Genomic DNA, 24,561 nt, shown 5'->3' with positions numbered 1-24,561 from the left:
TGCATACATACTTTACATATGAAGGGTCATCGAAGACCAACGTGCATAACGTTTGTTAAACAAAAGCCACAAAGTCCTTTCCATAATCATAAGATCCCGACTAACAAAAGATCTTACTACTTACGGATACAGCGTTAAGTATTCCCATGTTAATCAAAAGAAGTCACACAAAAATGATTTATCAGAGAATCCATTCGGAGGAATGTTCCCACATTTCTCTGAGGCTCAACATGTAATTAAGTAAATCAAGGCCCTCCCTATTCTCACATAAGACTTATAAACAGCTTCAGCCAACCCATTTCCTGTGTCTTGCAACCAGTGGTCACACTTGGTCACGCATGATTATTATTATTAGAAAATCTTTCTGGTAGCTGGTATAAAAAGTAAGTGGCCTCTCCTCACCGCCAGATCGATGTCCCTATTTGCTTGAAGACAGTCCACTTGAGGTAATATTACCACTATAGTCAGTATATAGCTTTTGAATTGTTTTCCTTCAGACAAATCATTTACATATTTTATTACCGTTTTCTTCAAAACCAAAGTATATATATAACCCGTGTTTGATGATGGGTATCAAACAAGAATTGGTTATTCAGTGGTGATGTATTTGATGCGGCTAAAATAGTTAAGCTTGTATAGTCTCGGTGACTGTTTTCAGCCAAATTACGTTTTGATAACTTTTTTCATTATTTGGTCTAATCCAATTGTCAAGTAAATACTTTCTTTTGTCGTGCAGTTTATGTTCATTACACACTGATAACAGTGTCATGTTATATTGGAGCAAGATAATTTATAGCGAGCAATGGTAAATGAATTTGTATATTTGATCTTTAATATTGAATGATTATAGAAACATTGCAAACTGGATCCGGTACATTATGCGGGTACTGCTTAAAACCATTGCATATTGAAGCAAGTGATTTAATATAGGGTAATGGTAGACGCATTTACTGGAGCCAGTACATTACGCGGGTCATGCTTGAAACCATTGCATATTGGAGCAAGTGATTTGATATAGGGTAATGATAGACGCATTTACTGGAGCCAGTACATTACGCAGGTCATGCTTAAAACCATTGCATATTGGAGCAAGTGATTAATATAGGGTAATGATAGACACATTAGTTACTGGAGCCAGTACATTACGCGGGTCATGCTTGAAACCATTGCATTTTGGAGCAAGTGATTTAATATAGGGTAATGATAGACGCATTAGTTTGTTAAGCACCTCCCTATCGTGTACACATGTGCCGCGTTTCCGTGTTTCTTTTGGAAATATCTACATGTTTAAGATATCACTGGTAACTGCTGAACAGTTGGTACAAGAACACCGTGTGTGCTGCAGATGGTCGGACGTATTACAAATGTTCAGAGGAAGCAACCGAAAGTTAAGCTAAAAAACTAATGCCATTGGCGGTTACAAAACATGTCATTATAAACTTGTAATAAGTTATTATTTCAGTTTATGTATTTCTAAATAGATATCTCACTTTGTAAGTCATAACTCTAATGCGTATCGTCATTAATACATGTTACCATTTCTCCAAAAGCTTATTTTCAGTGATCCATTTATAGCATTTTCACCGCTATTTTGCCTTTTACGCTCTATTGAATGTTTCGCTGGATAATCGAGGTTATTCTCTGACGTTAGCGTTTATATGGAAATATACAGTATGGAACGCTTAACTTTTTTCAAGGTTTATATAAGAAGTAATTCATTTATAATGGTCTTGAAGTTTCTTCTGCTAAAGACTGGTATCCTTCATGAGGCGTTTCTTTAAAATTCAGTAGCTATGTGCCTGAATATTGTTTTTCACCACAGCAGCAATATTTCTTATATATATCACGCCAGCCTGTGTGTAATCGAGTCTAGGCAAGGCGAACCAGTGGATAACAACACGATTTCTGAGTTAACTCCCACATTGTAACTATCCGATCTTTCGCTACATGTACTTGGAACATCCTCTGCATCCCAATCCTCCAAGACACTACACATTAATAATGTTTAGGATATGCCCTTTTCATTATTCGATCAATGATCGGGCAACACTTGTCGCTTTTTTAGGTGAGGTGAAGTGAAATGGGGTTTAACATCGCGTCCAAGATTATTGCACTTATGTAGCGACGTGCATGCACGTGTGTGTGTGTGTGTGTGTGTGTGTGTGTGTGTGTTTGTGTGTGTGTGGCTGTATGTACTAGTCCGGACTGATGCCGATTTATAGTGCTAGTCCACTGAGATACCATGCCGCAGTTTAACATGAATACCCCAGTATACTTCAAGCCGACCAGTCCTTGTTTTAGTCCCTTAATTCCGAGCGCCAGACAGGGTAACAACACGTAAGATCTTTTAACGTCTTTTGGTATGACGCGGCCGGGGATAGAATCCCGGACCTTCCGCTCCGGGCGGACGCTCTACCACTAGACCACGGAGGCGATCCGCCTTTCTAACCCAGTTACCCAGTTATATACCTACACAATGATAACATATGTATTAAATGCATGTGCATTCTTTCGGCAGTTTCTTCAGGGATCTGACTAACATCATTTGGACAGGATGCGGATGTTGTTAGCCCTGTGTGTTCTTGGACTCTGTGTTCCACACGTAAGAGGTGAGTTAAAGGTTGGGTGCGGCGACACGAGGTTTAACGTCGCGTCCAAGATTATTGCACGTATATAGTGACGTGCATGCACGTATGTGTGTGGCTGCTTGTACTAGTCCGGACTTGTCGTTTTAGCCCCTAAATGCTAAACTCTTCCGGATGACGCTGCGAAACACACCATCGATGAACGATGACGCGCAAACGGCCAAGTCAATGAGTCTGACCTCCCGACCCTGTTTAATCAATTCTAACGACCAGTATCGTCGTGTCGAGGACATATTCTAACCTATGTCCCCATGGAGAAGTTAGTTAAAACGTTAGAGTCCAACTTACGCGATGCGAACACTGCCTATAACCCATCATTTCAAGGTTTGAGTTGATTATTTCTGTATTTCTCATAACAAGATCAAGGACATTTATTATGAAACATCGGAATTTAAAAGAAGTTAAATCTGTCAACCCATGGCTTTATAGTTATTAATTTATGACGTCACAGACAGTGAGTGAGTGAATGATTGAGTGAGTTGGTTGAACGCAAGTCTTCCAGTTATATCACGGGGTATCAGCTTGATGTGGGAGGAGAGCCCAAAGTGATGCTGTGCTTATATGTTTATCACTCTGATGACACCCACGAGCAAGGGTATGGTGCGGACAAACCTAGCAACAAAATCGGGGCGAAATGGGATTCGAACCTACAAGCATATGTTGCTGGCGCCACCAAGGGACACAACTCTGCACAGCGACTTGCGGCGCCTTAGACGACTGGGCCGAGCCCATCTCCCATGCCGAAGACCCGGGAAAGATTACATGGGTAAAATGTGTGAAGCCAATGGTGTCCCCATCTTGCAGGGGCAAGGGAATTAACTCACTGTAAAAGTCCAGTGGAAACTTGACTTTTATAATCAGTTAATTCCCTTGCCTCGGGAAGATGTGGTGTCCCCTGCCGTGATATTGCTTGAATGTTGCCAAAAGCGGCTCACACAACTCACACACTCTTTCAAAGCATACCAATACGTCCCGTATGATTATCAATAGGCTTGGAAATATGTGCATAAGATTCCGAAAAACATGGATATTTGACCGTCATGTTTCAGAAATTATAATCTGCATTTGTTTACTCACCCAGTCCTTGGGTCAAGAGCGTGAACGCAGTGATGTTGTACAGAGTTGCGTCCCTTGCCTATGAAAGGTTCCGCTGGGTTCGAATCCCAGATTCGCCCTTATTGATATTTGTTTTTTCAGCACCATATCCCCCTGGGTCAGGTATCCGTCAGCCAGTGTCCCAGTTACTCGTATTCAGACGAGAATTGCCATTTCAGTTCAATGAGATTGCACTGCTACCACCAGAGGGGCAAGTGATATACCCTCTTATCAAAGACCCAAGCATCTCACTTTAACAGAAGTGGGGTGAAACACATAAATACAGATGGACATATCGGAATCTATTCGGACAATGATATAACATAATCATAAGACATACATCAAGTCAGTAAACCGAACAAGATTTCACTGTAGATACGCTACTACTTGAATATTGATGAAATCATGTAAGATCCACATTTTTAGATAATTCCATAATTGTTGTACACGATGGAATGGTACGCGAGGGAATATTTGGATGAAACTGTATTGAGGGTCTAGCTGTTTTGTGTAATTCGCAATGTAACTCTCTCGAGGTCGGTTTTAATATTATTGAAGCTGAATTACGAAATTGTAAGTAATGGAAATTTGCATTATGGTTTGTTAAACATTTGTTGAACACAGCATCTTGACAAGTCATTATTATATAGTTTAAAAAAGGAGAAGAAATGAGCAGATATTGACCTCGACAATAACTCCGCATGATCATGACAAGGCCTGTAGGTCGACAAGGCCTGTAAGTTGACAAGGCCTGTAAGTTGACAAGGCCTGTAATTCGACAAGGCCTGTAAGATGACAACGCCTGTAAGCTGACAAGGCCTGTAATTTGACAAGGCCTGTAAGCTGACAAGGACAAGGCCTGTAAGTTGACAAGGCTTGTAATTTGACAAGGCCTGTAATCTGACAAGGCCTTAAGTTGTCAAGGCCTGAAAGTTGACAAAGCCTGTATGTACAAAGCATCAAACAGCTCATTCATGTTCACAGTTTTATAAGTAGCGCTAGTATATATACTCAAAAGAAATCCGAACCATAAAAACGTATAGAGAAGTATGTACGTTAAGAAGAGAGTTTACAAATCTTTTTGTGAACATAACAGGCTTCTCCACTCCAGTGTAACTAAATTTACATCTGTATCTACTCCACTGTATAAACACTGCCTCCTACCTGTATATATACTTGGAAACCATACTCTGTACATCATTTGATAACGGTGTTAGAACCTACACCGAAACGTCACTCCTAATTGTAATAAAGAAGTAATTTTGTTCATCCATAAATCTTATCCTTACTGAGTATACTTTTGTTGAACAAGTAGTACAATGTTCGAGTCGTTGTGGTAGCAAGTGTTTTGACATCGTGGTTGTTGTTGTAGGTGGTATCACCGTGACGCCGACCACTGTAGGAGAAGACACGACAACACACGTCATCACCGTCACTAGAGACCCCCCATACACAAGCGAGCTGACCTTTCAAGTAAGATGACCGTCCCGTGAAGATTCCGGTTAGAATAGGTCTTCAGCAACCCATGCTTGTCGTAAAAGGCAACTGCTTGTCGTAAGAGGGGAGTAACGGGATCGGGTGGTCAGGCTCGCTGACTTGGTTGATACATGTCATGGTTTCCTGATTGCGTAGATCGATGCTTATGATGTCAATCACTGGATTGTCTAGTCCAGACTCGATTATTTACAGACCGCCGTCATATAGCTGGAATATTGCTGAGTGCGGCGTTAAATAACAAACAAACAAACGTTTTGCGTTGACGTATCAATTAGTAAACAAGAAATGGCTGGTTGGTTAAGATCAGTCCCATGCCTGTCGCCCAACCTCCGCATTTTTCTCCAAACCAGGTTTTATCTTGGAATATTTGTCAATGGATTTGGAATCGGAGATCTGAGTGAGACGTTAAACAACAAACAAACAAACAAAAGTAAGATGACCAGTGGTGATGAAAGATAAGGAAAATTGGCTGTAAGGATATTGGAACCAGTTGATGAAGTTGGATGAATGATGAGGGGATCGGTGGGTAGTGTCGTGTGTAGAGGTGAGGGGACCGGGGGGTAGTGTCGTGTGTAGAGGTGAGGGTACAGGTGGGTAGTGTCGGGTGTAGAGGTGAGGGGACCGGTGGGTAGTGTTGGGTGTAGAGATGAGGGGACAGGTGTGTTGTGTCGGGTGTAGAGGTGAGAGGACCCGTTGGTAATGTCGGGCGTAGAGGTGAGGGGACGGGTGGGTAGTGTCGGGTGTAGAGGTTAGGGGACAGCTGGGTGGTGTTGGGTGTAGAGATGAGGGGACAGCGGGGTTGTGTCGGGTGTAGAGGTGAGGGGACAGGTGGGTAGTGTTGGGTGTAGAGATGAGGAGACCGGTGTGTTGTGTCGGGTGTAGAGGTGAGGGGACCGGGGGGTAGTGTCGGGTGTAGAGGTGAGGGGACAGGTGGGTAGTGTCGGATGTAGAGGTGAGGGGACCGGTGGGAAGTGTCGGTAGTAGAGGTGAAGGGGCCGGTGGGTAGTGTCGGGTGTAGAGGTGAGGGGACCGGGGGGTAGTGTCGGGTGTAGAGGTGAGGGGACCGGTGGGTAGTGTCGGGTGTAGAGGTGAGGGGACCGGTGGGTAGTGTCGGGTGTAGAGGTGAGGGGACAGGTGGGTAGTGTCGGGTGTAGAGGTGAGGGGACCGGTGGGTAGTGTCTGGTGTAGAGGTGAGGGGACAGGTGGGTAGTGTCGGGTGTAGAGGTGAGGGTACAGGTTGGTAGTGTCTGGTGTAGAGGTGAGGGGACCGGTGGGTAGTGTCTGGTGTAGAGGTGAGGGGACAGGTGGGTAGTGTCGGGTGTAGAGGTGAGGGGACCGGTGGGTAGTGTCGTGTGTAGAGGTGAGGGGACAGGTGGGTAGTGTCGGGTGTAGAGGTGAGGGGACAGGTGGGTAGTGTCGGGTTTGGAGGTGAGGGGACAGGTGGGTAGTGTTGGGTGTAGAGGTGAGGGGACAGGTGGATAGTGTTGGGTGTAGAGGTGAGGGGACAGGTGGGTAGTGTCGGGTGTAGAGGTGAGGGGACAGGTGGGTAGTGTCGGGTTTAGAGGTGAGGGGACAGGTGGGTAGTGTTGGGTGTAGAGGTGAGGGGACCGGTGGATAGTGTCGGGTGTAGAGGTGAGGGGACAGGTTGGTAGTGTCGGGTTTAGAGGTGAGGGGACAGGTGGGTAGTGTTGGGTGTAGAGGTGAGGGGACAGGTGGGTAGTGTCTGGTGTAGAGGTGAGGGGGAGCGGTTGGTAGTGTCTGGTGTAGAGGTGAGGGGACCGGTGGGTAGTGTTGGGTGTAGAGGTGAGGGGACAGGTGGGTTGTGTCGGGTGTAGAGGTGAGGGGACAGCGGGGTTGTGTCGGGTGTAGAGGTGAGGGGACAGCGGGGTTGTGTCGGGTGTAGAGGTAAGGGGACAGGTGGGTTGTGTCGGGTGTAGAGGTGAGGGGAGCGGTGGGTGTGGTGTCTGGTGTAGAGGTGAGGGGGAGCGGTTGGTAGTGTCTGGTGTAGAGGTGAGGGGACCGGTGGGTAGTGTTGGGTGTAGAGGTGAGGGGACAGGTGGGTTGTGTCGGGTGTAGAGGTGAGGGGACAGCGGGGTTGTGTCGGGTGTAGAGGTGAGGGGACAGCGGGGTTGTGTCGGGTGTAGAGGTAAGGGGACAGGTGGGTTGTGTCGGGTGTAGAGGTGAGGGGAGCGGTGGGTGTGGTGTCGGATGTAGAGGTGAGGGGGAGCGGTTGGTAGTGTCGGGTGTAGAGGTGAGGGGACAGGTGGGTTGTGTCGGGTGTAGAGATGAGGGGACTGGTGGGTAGTATCTGGTGTAGAGGTGAGGGGACCACTGAGTAGTGTCGGGTGTAGAGGTGAGGGGACCGGTTGGTAATGTCGGGTGTAGGGGTGAGGGGACCGGTGGGTAGTGTCGGGTGTAGAGGTGAGGGGACGAGTGGGTAGTGTCGGGTGTAGAGGTGAGGGTCCGATGGTTAGTGCTATTTATCTGAGCTAGTCACAGTCGAAATCTTTTTCTATAACGTTTTTGATTTGTTTCACTAGACCTATGTGAAAACCCTAACGTTATGCGCGTTATTCAGTATGAGACAATGGACCAGACGGCGATTGCTGGGAGTGACTACACCGCCATCGGCACGACGCCCAGCTCTATAGCAATGGACAGTGCGTCAATCACCTTCACCGTCAGCATCACCAGCGACACGGTGAGTTGCAGGTGTCAGGGAAACACAGATGCCACCACCATCCAACGTCAGGCCTCGTCACCTCTTAGAACGGCAGACATTGTAGAGATATACATGTATAAAAAAAAGTAAAACTGCAATCGTCAAATATGTGGTTTCCTGACCATGGGGTTCCTGACCCACGGGTTCCTCTGCAATATGGACTGAATGTAAATGATATTATTATATGATATATGACATATGATATATATATTTGTGCTACTTATATGGTGAGCAACGCTCCGTTAACATCCGGATGGGAAATTATAGGAGATTCCGGGTTAGAATTGGTCTTTAGCAACCCATGCTTGTCGTAAGAGGCGACCAAATGAATCGGGTGGTAGATTGTGTAGATTGTTGCTCAGGATGTCAATCACTGTATTTTCTGGTCCAGACACGATTATTTACAGACAGCCCTAGCATAACTGAGTGTGGTATACAAACATACAAACAAACTTAGCGTCAGACAAATTTCACATAATTCTCAAACGAGGTTTCATCTAACAGTGGTTTTAGCATTCTCGATCAGTTGTACAATTCCAGACTCACCAAACTGAACACTATTTAGCTTGTTTTCATTCATGTGTACAGTTTACTATTTATCGATGATTTCATCATATTATTATTAAAACGTTAAATGATCATATTTTTGTTTGTTGTTTAAAGCCAAACAAAATTATGACCCTTTAACGTTTTCATATAATATGATAACTTTTCCTCATATGAACAAGGTGTTTTCGTTTCAAATCACAGCTAATATATTGGTTTGTTTCAATTCCAGGTCGTGGATCCCGACGAAACATTTCTGTTGAAGTTTTCATTATTCAGCGACGCTACTCCTGCCTTTGATACCACTGTAACCATTACTGACGACGAAGGTAGGTTCCTCTGCGATGTTTGTTTGATTGTTTGTTGTTTAACGCCGCCCCTCAAATCTACAGAGGCATTCTGATCGTGCGCCCATACTTCTCCCCTGCCGGACAGAAACACACAGTCTGCTTCGTCTTCAGGCTGTTTGTGTTTGAACATGATCTGTATCTATCTAACCCTGTCCTGGCCCTCAAAGTCCGATTTAGGATCTTCAGCAGTGCGACTTCAGCTGTGATGGTAAGGATGTACTGTCTATATATTTTGACAATATTGTCAATGCAAGAGAATAACCATCCTTGACTTTCTGCCGAAACAGATTCGACTTCGCGTTAAGGGCAAAATAGCTGTGGAAAGTATAATATATGATTGTTTGTTGTTTAACGCCGCACTCAGCAATATTCCAACTATATGACGGCGGTCTGTAAATAATCGAGTCTAGACAGACAGTCCAGTTATTGACATCATGAGCATCGATCCACGCAATTGGGATACGATGACATGTATCAACCAAGTCGGCGCATAATACCCAAATCACGTGACTTGGCCGTGTGCGCAGTCAACATGTAAGATGTCTTAATTAAATTTAATTAAAATTTAAACATTGCGTCCAGGATTATTACACATATAATGCGACGTGCATGAACATGTGTGTGTGATTGTGTATCTTTGTTTGTTTGTTGTTTAAACGCCACACTCAGCAATATTCCAGCTATATTCGGCGGTCTGTAAAGAGCAGACGATCCAATGATTGACATCATGAGCATCGATCCACTCAATTTGGATACGATGACATGCATCAACCAAGTCCCCTCACATTTATCTTTCATGTTGTTCTCTGTTTAGATATTATATCATCTTGGACGTCCTCTGTTTATAAGTCCTCATGGCTATTCTCAGTGTAGTGAATATATCATCAATCATGGCTGTTCTTTGCTTAAAGAGTGTGTAGATTCTCTTGGTTCTCTGCTTAGAGAATACTTGTCGACTAATGGAATCGGGTGGTCAGGCCTGCTGACTTGGTTGGTCCATGTCATTGCATCGCAATAGCATAGTTCAATGCTCATGATGTCAATCACTGGAGTGTCTGGTCTAACCTCGATTATTAACATATCACCGTCAGCTTGAATATTGGAGTACGGCGTTAAAAAACAAACAAACAAACAAGCTTAGAGAGCTTCTGTTTAGAGAGCATGTATTCTATCATGTTTGTTTCTGTTATTGTATATATGTCACTCTCGCAATACAGATGGGTAAAGAGCACGTGTCACACAGGTGTCCAAATTTATTAAAACGAACGTCGCCCCGTGAAGATCCGGGGTAGAATAGTTCTTCAGCAACCCATGCTTGCCATAACAGGCGACTATGCTTGTCGTAAGAGGCAACTAACGGGACCGGTGGTCAGGCTCGCTGACTTGGTTGATGCATGTCATCGATCCCAATTGCATTGATCGATGCTCATGATATCAATCACTGGATTGTCTGGTCCAGACTCGATTATTTACAGACCGCCGTCATATAGCTGGAATATTGCTGAATGCGGCGTTAAACAACAAACAAAGAAACAAACTAATACGAACGTCGATCCATTACAACAGTGGCCCCCGTCTCTCTGACATACCCTACAACGCTCACTCGGCTGGAGACTATCGGCAGCTTCGACATCACCATTTCCAGGAGCGACGCATCAACTCGCGCCTTCACCGTTAACGTCGCCTCCAGCGACGGCACCGCGATAGCGGGAGGAGACTATAACGTCACAACTTCAACTCTATCCTTTGGTGCCAATGAAAACTCCAAGACAATACATGTTGAAGTGATCGATGACAATGTTAGTAATTTACATGGATAACTTTAATAAGTGCTTATGGCATCTAACCAGGTATTAAGAGTCCTGACTGCAATACGTTGATACATTGAAAAGGAAAGACAAGGAAAAGTGAGTGTCCTTTGTAATATTATTATTTAAAAACACTAATGAACCATCCATTTTGTTTGATTAGCGAAAGCTATAATTTCGATATTCCGATTGTGAAATATTAACAGATCGAAGAGAGCTCGGAGTCCTTCAGTATCCTTCTCTCTGGGGCCGACATCATGGCTGTGTCTATCGCCTGCGAAATCACGGATGATGATGGTAAGTGCATTCATTTCTTGTTTTAGGCCGCACTCACCAATATTCCAGTTATATGAAAGCGGGCTGTAAATGATCGAGTCTGGACCAGAGAATCTAGTGATTGACATCATGGACGTCGATCCACGCAACTGTGATACGATGACACGCATCAACCAAGTCAGCGATCCTGACCACCCGATCCCGTTAGTCGTTTCATACGACAAGCATGGGTTGCTGAAGTCCTATTCTTACCCGGATCTTCATTGGTGAATCCATTGATTTATCCATGCACAGTAAGATTGTAGCTTACACTAAATGATAAATGTGTATACTTTCTGATACGGCCCATTAACCGAGGGTTCGAATCCCGGTTGACCCCGATTATGTTTCTAAGTTTGTCAGCACTATGCCTGTACTCATGGGTTTCATCACAGTGATAGGGGTGGTCGGGTGGTTAAAGGGTTCGCTCATCAAGTCGAAGACCCGGGTTCGATTCCTGACATGGGTACAATGTGTGAAGCCCATTTCTGGTGTCCCCCGCCGAGATATTGCTGGAATATTGCTAAAAGCGGCGTAAAACCAAACTCACTCACTCATCAGAGTGATAAACATATGAGACCGCATCACTTTGGTCTTTCCTCCAACATGTTACGCCGTCATGTAACTGGAATAATGTTCAAAGAAGCTTCAAATCCATGTCATTACCTGTCTAAATCATTTAATTTATGTTTAACGTGAAAACGTACGTGCTAAGTAAAAGGTGGATACATCTTAATATGTAAAAGTTTTACATGACGAGGTTAGTGTCGATGGACGACACTACAATCCATTCAAAATAACGAAAATCATACCCTGTTCCTTTATGGCAGGATTGCTGCCCGTTTGTAAATGAAAACAGAGCTTGTGGCCTCGAGATACGAACCTGATCTATCGAAACATTAAGCTGTAGCTATGATATATAATTGTGTCCGCGAGACATTAAGAATATAAATATTATATACACGAGGAGGAATCAGATGTGTTCATTAGATATTACCTTTTGTCCATGAGATATTAAATTGCGTCAAATGCATTTTTAAAACAACTTCCATGACATGTCAAGTTGTGTCCATGATATGCGGAAGGATATAATCGAAGTGATGTTCAACATTTCACATCCACTTCGCATCTTCCCGAGGCAAAGATGTTAACTGACTATATAAGTCCAGTTTCCACCCTTGCAGAACAAGGCTGGAATTCCGGAGTTATATTTTGGCTGGACTAACGAGTCTATGCATAGTCGAAATCACGTAACGAAATCAACATCCGGTTCATGAACAACATGGCATGTGTACTGTCAACTGGTCATCAACAGATATTTTCCAAACATTGTCATGTTTTTAATCTAGTATTCTAGTCATTTGACGCATTTCGCTAGGTCAGACCCGTTTGTTTTACAATAAAGATATTTATTATCTTACGGATCGTCTTGGCTGGGCGCAGCCATTTTGTTTGAAAGCAAATGCAAGTGATATGAAAGGTGGAATCTGATTGGTGAATAGGAGGGCCATAAAAGGAACATAACTCGCAAGAGCCACTAATAGCGCTGCGATCGAGCCTCGATATTCCAGCCTGGTTCGGCAAGGGTGGAAACTGGACTTTCACAGTCAATTAACTCCTTTGCCTCAGGAAGATGCTGAGAACGATACTTGCAAACGTCAGATCAACACTTCGCATTCCAATACTGGTCACTGTATAAACCCCGTGAAGACCCGAATATGATTAGAATGGGACTTCAACATCCCATGCTTGTCGTAAGAGGCGACTAACAGGATCGGGTCGTCCGGCTCCTCGCCGACTTGGTTGATGCACCTTCGTAGATCGATGCTCATGATATCAATCACTGGATTGTCTTGTCCAGACGCTATTGTTTACGGTCAACCTTTATATAGATATAGCTGGAATATTGCCGAGTGTTTCGTTGAGAAACAAACACACGAAACAAACAAGATGTACAGCTAGTCTCCCTATGTCTCCCCAGCGCCCGATGACTTCAACTGTAAGCGGGGAGTGAGCCAACCCTGTCTCAACGGTGGGACGTGTCAAGCTGACGGCGAGTGTATGTGCACCCCTGCCTACCTTGGTCCAAACTGTGAGGTCGATCCAAGTACGTATACATGCCTTACATAAGCATGTTCATCGATAAATGTAACATTAAATAATTTTAATAAACAGTAAAGTACGGTTATAACGAGCTCAAAGGGACTACTAATTTTAGTTCGTTATAACCGTAGTTCGTTGTAAGCATATATACAGCATAACTAAAGCAAATAGTCGGGACCCAAAAAGTAAGTTCGTTATATCCCTCAGTTCGCTATAAGCGTGTTCGTTATAACCGTAGTTTACTGTATACTAGTTTTCGTGTTTTGAATAGTATCGATGTCGTCATTAAACAAACATCTTCTATGTTTTTTTCCTTTCAATTCTTAACCATTTCCGCGCCATTTTTCACCGTTGTTTTGAAAAACAATTCCTGCCAAACAAAGAATGGATCACAAAGACAAAAGATCCCTTTGCAACAGGAAATACATACGTACGTATGATGGTGTCAAGGTTAGTCATTCCTATATTGCACAGAGACAAATAATTTCCTGGTTATGACACGTACATGCTGCTTCAGCGCGACACGACGGTACTGGGTGCGACAGCAGGTGTGGAGCTAATGGCTGGTGTATTGCTGACTCCTCTTCCGGAAGTACACTCATTTCCTGCGTCTGCGCAGCCGGCTGGGCTGGAAATAGGTGTGACCAGCGAGCATGTGAGTGACATCTCACCTACACGTATTTCTGCCCATGTGGTCGGATGTTACCGGTAGACCTTTACATGAACTGTCTTTAGTCACTGGCACTTACTTTTAATGACTACCTTGTGAGTGGGGTGGGGAATGTGACCGATAGAGCAGGACATGCTTACCCTTTTCGCGAGCAACCGGTGTCATCAATGATTTCCACGGATCCACTCCCTATAACCGCTATTTTGCCTTTTTGCGCCAAATGGAATCTGTTTCGTCGGAAAATCGAGACTGGTTATTCTTTGGTGTTTACGTTTTACTTGTATTTGCCATGCTGTTTATGGGGGAATGACAAAGTGTGCTGTTGGGAGATAGGTTATTTGTTACAAAGATGTGTGTGTGTGTGAGAGAGAGAGAGAGAGAGAGAGAGAGAGAGAGAGAGAGAGAGAGAGAGAGAGAGACAGAGAGAGACAGAGAGAGACAGAGAGAGAGAGAGAGAGAGAGAGCACACAAATAAGGTCGGGGAACAAATAAAACCGGATTTGAGGAGATACTAGATACCTACGGTATATAATAATAATGAGAAAATACTGGCAGATGGTAACATGTTGAGTACGGTAAACCAACTTGTTACAGATTCTGTACAGTGCAACACCAACAACTTCAGTGTGTGCATCACGCCGTATTCTATGGCGTCCTTCGCTGGCACGGTGTACGTCAAGGATCAGAAGTCGACGGCGGGGTGCATGTTGTCGATGGCGCCGGCGGTTGCCGACCCCAGCGATGGTCTGCTAGACTGGTGCACGGGATACGCTGCGGCCATCGTATACAGCGGTGGTGCATGTGGCAACTTTGGGCCGGATATTGGTGTAAGTTTTCTAAAAAGAATGAATGAAAAAATGTTGGCTGTTATGTTTCTGTGAAATAGTCAAAGATCAAATATGAAAACATGTCCCACCTGAAGCTGACAAGCCGTGATATAAAAGAGGACTGTTCAATGCGGCGTTTGGGCCAAACTCTGTCACCCGTGAAAGAAATTTAACGCTGTTTATTTCATTTTGTGGCGTAGAGCAACCCTACCACGAGATGATATAGTGTGGCAAGCACCAGTAAATTACGGACGAATTTTAGGGCCATTTGTCTTTTATTTTTGTCCTGAAATTTCAAGATAATAAGTTGAAATTTGAAGATTATAACTTGAAATTTCAACATAGAATCTAAAAATTTCACGAAGGTAAGTTGAAATTTCAAGATGCTATGTTGAAATTTTAAGTTATAATCATCAACTTTCAACTTATTATTTTGAAATTTCAAGAAAAAACCCAAATGGCCTCCGTAATTTCAACGTATGTATGTTGAAATTTCAATTTAGTATTTTGAAATTTCTACTTACTATCTTGAAATTTCAAGAAAAAAAAGAAAAAGAAAAATGGCTCCCAAATGCTTCCGTAGTTATTCGAGGGAGGTGTATTTGATACGGGTTTCCTAGTTGTGTTTTGGATCTAAAGTTTGCTGTCAGCGAATGTTCAGCCCAGTAGCGTTTTAATAACGTTTGTAATTGTTTGGTCACGTCAAGTTTTCAAGTGCATACTTTCAGTTTGTGTACAAACGTACCGCGGCATAGCAGTATTACCTTCTGTGCCCTTCTAGATTGATAGTCTACATTGAACCACTGTATCTGACAACCTGCTACTTCTCTTGACCAGACCAACACGACGTACTCCCTGCAGCTGATTGTACAGTACAGCAACGTGAGCCTGTTCGTCACAGACGAGCTCGTGTCTTTCACGTGCAGCTTCAGAAACGACGGTCTGACAGTCTTCTCGGACTCCACCATCAGTACAAACCCCTCAAAGTGAGTCATTGCCTACTCACGAACACTTCTATTTGCCTTGTGGTCTTTGGTAACGACAGGTGATGAATGGATGCATTTTCCAGCTGTATCAGGGCCGCTTGTTTCTTTGTTGTTTGGAACCCGCACTTTTCCAGCTGTATGACGGCGGTCTGTAAATAATCGAATCTGGACAAGACAATCCAGTGATTAACATCATGAGAGTCGATCTATGCAATTGGGATACGATGACATGTATCAACCAGGTCAGCGAGCCTGACCACCCGACCTCGTTAGTCGCCTCTTATGACAAGCATGGGTTGCTGAAGACCCGGATCTTATCGCACCAGGCCCGCTTGTAGGCTGTCGAGTTTGGGCACTGTTGGTATGGTGACTTTACTTTGTTTGTTTATTGTTTGTTGTACTATACATCACTAATTGGATTATAAATACTGAAAATCTACAACCGATAAAGATCATTTTATGTTTTTTTTTAATAATTATGAATTTTGTTTTGGTCATAAGATCTTTGATACGTTGTTTTCCACCCTGTCATAAAAAATACTTCCAAGAGCTTAACCGAGATTTCGGACAAACCGATCCTGCTTTTCAAAACCTGATTGTATTAATTATATTTGAATATCTTTCAGTGCAGTCCTAAAGAAACAGAACTCTGGCGGGTCATTCATCCCTGCTGCCTTAACAGTGACCCTGCCAGACAATACTCTTATCGTCAGCCCTCTCAACCTCGGGGAGGAAATCAAGATCTGTGCCTCAGTTAATGATGGTAGATAGCCGTTATGCGGGTGTTATTTTATGATTATTAATAGCCGAGCACAGGACACATCCATGAAGTCCAAATTGTACAAAATGACAGAGGCGATGTCAGCTTAGAGTTTAAATCGTCATATCGAAAACCCGAAATCGATTCCTCACACGGTTACTGAGTGCGGATCTTATTTTGTGGTATAATGAAATATCGCTATCCCTATACGATGACATGACGAACCCAGATTATATTCTCATGTGATCTAATTTTAATGATCTTGTCAAGTGTATTCACAAGGTATCCATGTACGTTTGCTTCGTGAAAGTATATTTAAATGACATACATAATTTGTAATCTTGTTCCAGCAACCGACTTCAACGCTGTCCTGATCCACACCGTCACCATCAACAACACCCGCTCCGGTGCCGACTACAGAGAAATGGACATCTACAAGGACGGGTATGTTGTTCAGTTACAAGATGGACAGATGTTTAAAGTCAATAATGTGTATGCTTGCTGTTGGAAAGGAATTTGGGCTGGCGCTTCTCGTCAGGGTGTCCTTACATTAGGAGAACGCTTGATGGTCAAGTGAACATTCCTTTACCTGGACCGTGTGCCATACGTGAACGTGAACGTCCCTGCCCTAAACTGAAACACATGGTACATGTGATGTCATTGGTCGACTCTGTTCACCCGTCATTGAATGGGTACCCGGAAGGATGAGATGATAATGTGACTGTAAACCTTCTAGAGCTCCTTAAGGCCGCTTAGGTTGTATAATCACCTGGGAGATTCGTCTGAAATACGCGTACACACAGAAAAATTGCCAGGGGTAATAATAATTTAGCGTTGTGAGCATGCATTAGTTGGCGGATTACAAATACACATTCTTCTTCTTCGTCGCCATCTTCTTGTAATTATTCACTCCTCGCAATTCAGGAAATAGCCTTCTAAATAGAAACACAATGTAACATAGCGTCAGCGGATATACAAAGATGGTTTTGAATGACCTAGGACGGTCAATTACCCCAACCAAAATTTTGAGTGTACTCTTCTCCTAAGTTAATATCCGTTTTGGACGTTGCGGTGCTCTTCTTATAGTAATTGTAGTAAAGTTCTTCTGGTAGGTAGACAGTCCTAGTATTCGGAAACAACTGTAAGCTGGTATTAGTTCTGGGCTTTTTTTCTACTTTTTGATAGATGTCGCAAGTGATAAATAAGTATGGGACACTTGCTTGAACATCTAGAGTGATGGAGACGGGTAAGGGTGTAACGTGAAGGTTCTCTCCAGTGATGGAGACGGGTAAGGGTGTAACGTGAAGGTTCTCTCCAGTGATGGAGACGAGTAAGGGTGTAACGTGAAGGTTCTCTCCAGTGATGGAGACGAGTAAGGGTGTAACGTGAAGGTTCTCTCCAGTGATGGAGACGAGTAAGGGTGTAACGTGAAGGTTCTCTCCAGTGATAGAGACAGGTAAGGGTGTAACGTGAAGGTTCTCTCCAGTGATGGAGACGGGTAAGGGTGTAACGTGAAGGTTCTCTCCAGTGATAGACACAGGTAAGGGTGTAACGTGAAGGTTCTCTCAAGTGATGGAGACGGGTAAGGGTGTAACGTGAAGGTTCTCTCCAGTGATAGACACAGGTAAGGGTGTAACGTGAAGGTTCTCTCCAGTGATGGAGACGGGTAAGGGTGTAACGTGAAGGTTTTCTCCAGTGATAGACACAGGTAAGGGTGTAACGTGAAGGTTCTCTCCAGTGATGGAGACGGGTAAGGGTGTAACGTGAAGGTTATCTCCAGTGATAGACACAGGTAAGGGTGTAACGTGAAGGTTCTCTCCAGTGATGGAGACGGGTAAGGGTGTAACGTGAAGGTTCTCTCCAGTGATAGACACAGGTAAGGGTGTAACGTGAAGGTTCTCTCCAGTGATGGAGACGAGTAAGGGTGTAACGTGAAGGTTCTCTCCAGTGATGGAGACGAGTAAGGGTGTAACGTGAAGGTTCTCTCCAGTGATGGAGACGAGTAAGGGTGTAACGTGAAGGTTCTCTCCAGTGATGGAGACGGGTAAGTGTGTAACGTGAAGGTTCTCTCCAGTGATGGAGACGAGTAAGGGTGTAACGTGAAGGTTCTCTCCAGTGATGGAGACGGGTAAGGGTGTAACGTGAAGGTTCTCTCCAGTGATGGAGACGGGTAAGGGTGTAACGTGAAGGTTCTCTCCAGTGATGGAGACGGGTAAGGGTGTAACGTGAAGGTTCTCTCTAGTGATGGAGACGAGTAAGGGTGTAACGTGAAGGTTCTCTCCAGTGATGGAGACGGGTAAGGGTGTAACGTGAAGGTTCTCTCCAGTGATGGAGACGGGTAAGGGTGTAACGTGAAGGTTCTCTCCAGTGATGGAGACGAGTAAGGGTGTAACGTGAAGGTTCTCTCCAGTGATGGAGACGAGTAAGGGTGTAACGTGAAGGTTCTCTCCAGTGATGGAGACGGGTAAGGGTGTAACGTGAAGGTTCTCTCCAGTGATGGAGACGAGTAAGGGTGTAACGTGAAGGTTCTCTCCAGTGATGGAGACGGGTAAGGGTGTAACGTGAAGGTTCTCTCTAGTGATGGAGACGGGTAAGGGTGTAACGTGAAGGTTCTCTCCAGTGATGGAGACGGGTAAGGGTGTAACGTGAAGGTTCTCTCCAGTGATGGAGACGGGTAAGGGTGTAACGTGAAGGTTCTCTCCAGTGATGGAGACGAGTAAGGGTGTAACGTGAAGGTTCTCTCCAGTGATGGAGACGGGTAAGGGTGTAACGTGAAGGTTCTCTCCAGTGATGGAGACGGGTAAGGGTGTAACGTGAAGGTTCTCTCCAGTGATAGACACAGGTAAGGGTGTAACGTGAAGGTTCTCTCCAGTGATGGAGACGGGTAAGGGTGTAACGTGAAGGTTTTCTCCAGTGATAGACACAGGTAAGGGTGTAACGTGAAGGTTCTCTCCAGTGATGGAGACGGGTAAGGGTGTAACGTGAAGGTTCTCTCCAGTGATAGACACAGGTAAGGGTGTAACGTGAAGGTTCTCTCCAGTGATGGAGACGGGTAAGGGTGTAACGTGAAGGTTCTCTCCAGTGATAGACACAGGTAAGGGTGTAACGTGAAGGTTCTCTCCAGTGATGGAGACGAGTAAGAGTGTAACGTGAAGGTTCTCTCCAGTGATGGAGACGAGTAAGGGTGTAACGTGAAGGTTCTCTCCAGTGATGGAGACGAGTAAGGGTGTAACGTGAAGGTTCTCTCCAGTGATGGAGACGGGTAAGGGTGCAACGTGAAGGTTCTCTCAAGTGATGGAGACGAGTAAGGGTGTAACGTGAAGGTTCTCTCCAGTGATGGAGACGGGTAAGGGTGTAACGTGAAGGTTCTCTCCAGTGATGGAGACGGGTAAGGGTGTAACGTGAAGGTTCTCTCCGGTGATGGAGACGGGTAAGGGTGTAACGTGAAGGTTCTCTCCAGTGATGGAGACGAGTAAGGGTGTAACGTAAAAACTTCTCTCCAGTGATGGAGACGGGTAAGGGTGTAACGTGAAGGTTCTCTCCAGTGATGGAGACGGGTAAGGGTGTAACGTGAAGGTTCTCTCCAGTGATGGAGACGAGTAAGGGTGTAACGTGAAGGTTCTCTCCGGTGATGGAGACGGGTAAGGGTGTAACGTGAAGGTTCTCTCCAGTGATGGAGACGAGTAAGGGTGTAACGTAAAAACTTCTCTCCAGTGTTGGTTGCAGCATGAACCGTCTTCCGAGTGTATGATTGTGTTCTCCAGGTGTACCCCCGCCAGTTCGACCGGAATCCTGGTGGCCGGCTCCCCCTACTGGGACAGTGGTAACAAACACACCATGTGTGCCAGGATCAAGGCCTTCTATTTCGAGGACGATGCAGGTCTGGCCAATCCTCATATTGGTGTCGTCGTCAAGGTTACAGTCTACACGAATGCAGCGGACGCTGTCATGGTAAGTGAAGTGACTGCCGGGCATCCAACTTTAGTCAGACAGGCCAATGGCCCAGATTTGTTTGTCAAGGGACGTAGGATGGATTCGGGAGTCTCGTACAAAAAGGCAGACATGTTGGAAACTCACTTTTCTACTATCCACTAGCTAAAGAGTTACATAAGGAGTTAGACTGCTGGGAGTTATCTCCCCTAGACCATATATGGTTTGACATTATGACGTAGTGAACGATATGTGTATGAACATAGGTACCCGACAGGGCTCGATTTAGCTGTATAAACCATGCACCAGTGCAACCTATTATCGAAAAATCAAACCTAATACTTATGTTTACATACCCCAAGTGCATGTAAATAAATTTCAATTTTTTGTCTGACTTGCCCTTACTTGTCCACACAACAACGATCTGTGAACACGCTCAGTGCATCCAAGCTTAGTGCCCGACATGGTTACAATGTGTGAAGCCCATTTCTGGTGTCCCCCGCCGTGATTTTGCTTGAATATTGCTAAAAGCGGCGTAAAACCATACTCACTCACTCCCAAGCGTAGTGTACCATACTACATCACTGATTCCTGCGTAGTGTACCATACTACGTCACTGATTCCTGTTATGTGTAATTTATGATACACGAGACAGTCATCAGAGGTTTGAGATTTGACTTTGTTAGACCAGTTTATGCATCTATGTTTCAACTTTTATAAATTTATGGAACCATGGTCCAATCTGGTTTTGTCTGGTTCACTTAGCAGTTCATGTCAACATGCACCTGGTGCGAGTTAAATCAAGTTCCTTAAATCGAGCCCTGCCTGACAACACGAGAAAAAACCCCATCTGAACCACAGTATTCGTTTTAGTTCATTCAAACAATCAATATTATTCAGCGTGCGGTGAAATGGGGCCTGACTTCGCGTTCAAGATTATTGTACTTATACACTGACGTCCAAAAGAAACTTTACCAACTGAAAATATAAATTTCTGACAAAGTATAATTTTTTTTCGATTGAAGTCTATCTAAAACACATAACCTAAATACAACAATAGTGTGTGCAGAAAATGTTAATCGTCTCTTACATGTTTGCGAGATAACATGCGAAAAAGTGAAAAACACGTGCACCACCGACAACTGCAAATGCACGTGCGGGTAAGGGTATAAAACGATTGCAACGGCAAGTCAGACATCCACAGTGATAAAAAAACACAGAAGAAATGCCACGACTCACAGTCGAACAACGTGAGCGAGCCTTGGGCGTGGTACAGATGGTAGCCACCCACGCCCATATTCCACGAACCTTCGGTTGCTCCCGTGTTGCCGTTACCAACTTGATGCAAGTAACAGACAGACAGGGCGGACCCACGCCCCATGATGACCGGTACTTGCGTACCTTGCACCTCCGAAATCGCTTCCTAACATTGACGTCATCGGCGACAAAACGAACGGCGGCGTGTTTCGTGCAGCAGGTCGTACAATATGGTGGAGGGAGTGTCTTGGTGTGGGGAGGTATCTGTGGGCAGGAGAGGACACCGCTGGTCATCGTTGACGGAAACTTGACAGCACAGCGTTACATGGATAACATTCTTCGTCCAGTTGTCCTACCATTTCTCCAACAGCAGCCACGTGGTGTCATTTATCAGCATGACAACGCTAGAGCCCATACAGCCGGAATTGTCACTAACTTCCTCGCAGCCAACAACGTCAACGTCCTGCCGTGGCCTGTACGCTCACCCTACATGTCCCCACCCTAGAACACCTCTGGGACTTGATGGATCGTCGTGTTCGACAACGACCACACTCTCCAGCCAACCGGCAAGAACTGATCTTGGCCCTCCAAGAAGAATGGCGTCAACTCCTACGTGACCTCATAAGACGACTGACTTTTTCTGTGCGTAGAAGAGATTTTGCGTGTATTAAGGCATTTGGTGGTCACACACGCTACTATTGATTGTTATTGAACGTCAGCAATTGTTTATGTTCTCTGCCTATTGTCCATGATTCTGAAAGCTCGAGTTTTGTACCACACCCAACTTTGGGGGGCTCTGACGCCATTCTCTGTCGCGGTATGAGTGTCATTTTCAGTGTTGATTATGTTGATATATTGATCTTCTCAATACACTTTACTTCATGCATGTATGTTTTGTTGTTTTTGAGCGAGAGTGATTTCAAACTCTGGTAAAGTTTCTTTTGGACGTCAGTTTATAACGACTGGTAGGGCGATACCAGTGTCAATGTACCATGCCGCAGTTAAACATGGATACACGACGCAGACACAGTATCCTGACACCGTACCGACCAGTCCTTTTTGTATCGCTTTAATGCAGGGTAACACCAAGTACAATCGTTCAACGTATTTTGGAATGACAGGGCCAGGGTATCGAACCACCCACCCTCTAGGCAGACCATATCTATTTTGCAAGACTTACAGTTCGATGGGTAAACTATCTTGATGTGTAAAGTGTTTTAACGGGTTTTTTAGAAATCTCCCAGTGATATCCCGGCAGGTGATATCAGGAATGGGCTTCACACAGTGTACCAATAAAGGTCATTGCCCCTTCGACCATAAGTTATTTGTGTCAGCATTATTCAGGCATAATCTGCATGTAAAACTGGTCTTCTGTCTTTGTGTCAGCATTATTCAGGCATCTGCATGTAAAACTGGTCTTCTGTTTTTACACAGCTCACCTGCAGCAGCACTAGGCGCAAGAAGCGAGCTGTTTCGTCCCAAGAAGACACGACCATGGGCACAGTAATTGTGCTCAACGGTGCAGGTGGGCCCGCGAACACACAGGGCCAGACTGAGGCACCGAGGTTTCAAGGTAAATATAAAACGTCAACACCAGAGAATAACAAGTATAGATTATTCAGCGAAACAGATTTCATTGGCCATAATAGCGGTGCAAACTATATGAATGGATCACTGAAAATCAGTGATGACACCAGGTGTTCGCTAAAGGTCACAATGGCGAACACATAGAGTATCAAAGGAGGATTTTGCGCCACAACAGGGAGACAGTCTCGAGGTTTACATGTTCTGATTATTGTCCTTGGTGAAATTGTGTAATTAGACTAATTGTTATGAACTGAAATTGATCATTCCATTTTTAGTTAACAGGGAAATAGATTTATGTCTGAACAGATTTAAAACAAATGTGATAAGACTATCGACTGACCAGATACAGACCTTACAAGAATATGTATTGTATGTAAACAACGCTAGCAATAGCTAATACTATAAGTTCAGGGATGGTCGTTGTTCAAGTCTTCCATCCGCCTGTTTGATCAACTATTTTCAACATATCAATCGAGATTTGGGAATATGAAAACACATGTTAATTTGAATTAGCTCAGGTAAATTACGACTGGCGATCATTAATGTGGGATATCGGAGAGCAATTGCGCTATTATTCTTAAGTTATTTCTTAAAATATAGCTGTATCCTTTTCTCACACATATCATGTTCGACCCATGAAGATCCGGGGTAGAATAGGTCTTCAGCAACCCATGCTTGCCGTAAAAGGCGACCTTGTTGAAGGAGGCGACTAACGGAATCGGGTGGTCAGACTCGCACATCATTGTATTCCAAATGCGGGGATCGATGCTTATGATTCAGTTCAGATTCGATTATTTTCAGACTGCCGTCAAAAAGCTAGAATATTGCTAAGTGCGGCATTAAACAATATGAAATAAACAAACAAACAAACAAACATAGCATGTTCGTAACGACTGTCGTGCCCAAGTCTGTGCCGTCTCATCCCTTCATGCATCATTCGAAGCCTGTCTGTATATGTGTCCTTCTCTCACTCCAGTGCCTGTGCAGGATGCAGGCGGTCAGATCTCCAGCAGCCTCTGTAACGACAAGGAGTGGCTGATCCCTGTCGTCATCGGCCTCGGCGTCGCTCTCGCCTTTATGGTGGGAACTATCATTGTCCTTGGTTGCGCCCTCTTCCGGCAGAGAGGCTACAACAAAGGGAAGGAACTCCACGAGCCCTACCCTCCTCACCGTCATCGCCGCTGATAAGCTCGGATACATGTGAAGCAACACCTTGTTGTGACTGTGTCTTTGCTATTATGCATAAAACTTGAAGTAATGAAATGCTGTAACCGACAAAACATTTTGTAAAGAAGACTCGCCTAAATTGTCACCCACAGATTGTCATACTTGTTTGACTTTACAAACGCTACAAAGCCATGAGCCAAAATAATCAGAGATACATTAACGTTACATTTTATAACCGTCATTTGACTGTTGTCTGAATACAAACGTTTTTATAACATTAAATTTACAAGATTGTC

At 44.4% G+C, this 24,561-nt stretch overlaps 1 protein-coding gene across 1 annotated transcript; it reads left to right on the top strand.

The window, feature by feature from the left end:
- The first annotated feature begins 389 nt into the window (after positions 1-389).
- On the top strand, positions 390-24,561 carry LOC124136007. The gene is made up of 16 exons (XM_046501741.2): positions 390-446; positions 2,519-2,609; positions 5,113-5,213; positions 7,816-7,938; positions 8,738-8,834; positions 10,422-10,654; positions 10,870-10,960; positions 12,960-13,085; positions 13,599-13,736; positions 14,346-14,578; positions 15,416-15,564; positions 16,191-16,327; positions 16,675-16,768; positions 20,089-20,275; positions 22,946-23,084; positions 24,075-24,561. The coding sequence occupies exons 2-16, from the start codon at positions 2,555-2,557 to the stop codon at positions 24,281-24,283; spliced, it is 2,112 nt and encodes a 703-aa protein (XP_046357697.1). The 5' UTR covers positions 390-446; positions 2,519-2,554; the 3' UTR covers positions 24,284-24,561.

This window comes from Haliotis rufescens, unplaced genomic scaffold (assembly GCF_023055435.1).
Source record: "Haliotis rufescens isolate VD_foot unplaced genomic scaffold, xgHalRufe1.0.p SCAF_4, whole genome shotgun sequence".
Taxonomy (NCBI): Eukaryota; Metazoa; Mollusca; class Gastropoda; order Lepetellida; family Haliotidae; genus Haliotis; species Haliotis rufescens.
The sequence above is the reverse complement of the archived record's forward strand: the minus strand, read 5'-3'. Positions and strand labels throughout refer to the sequence as shown.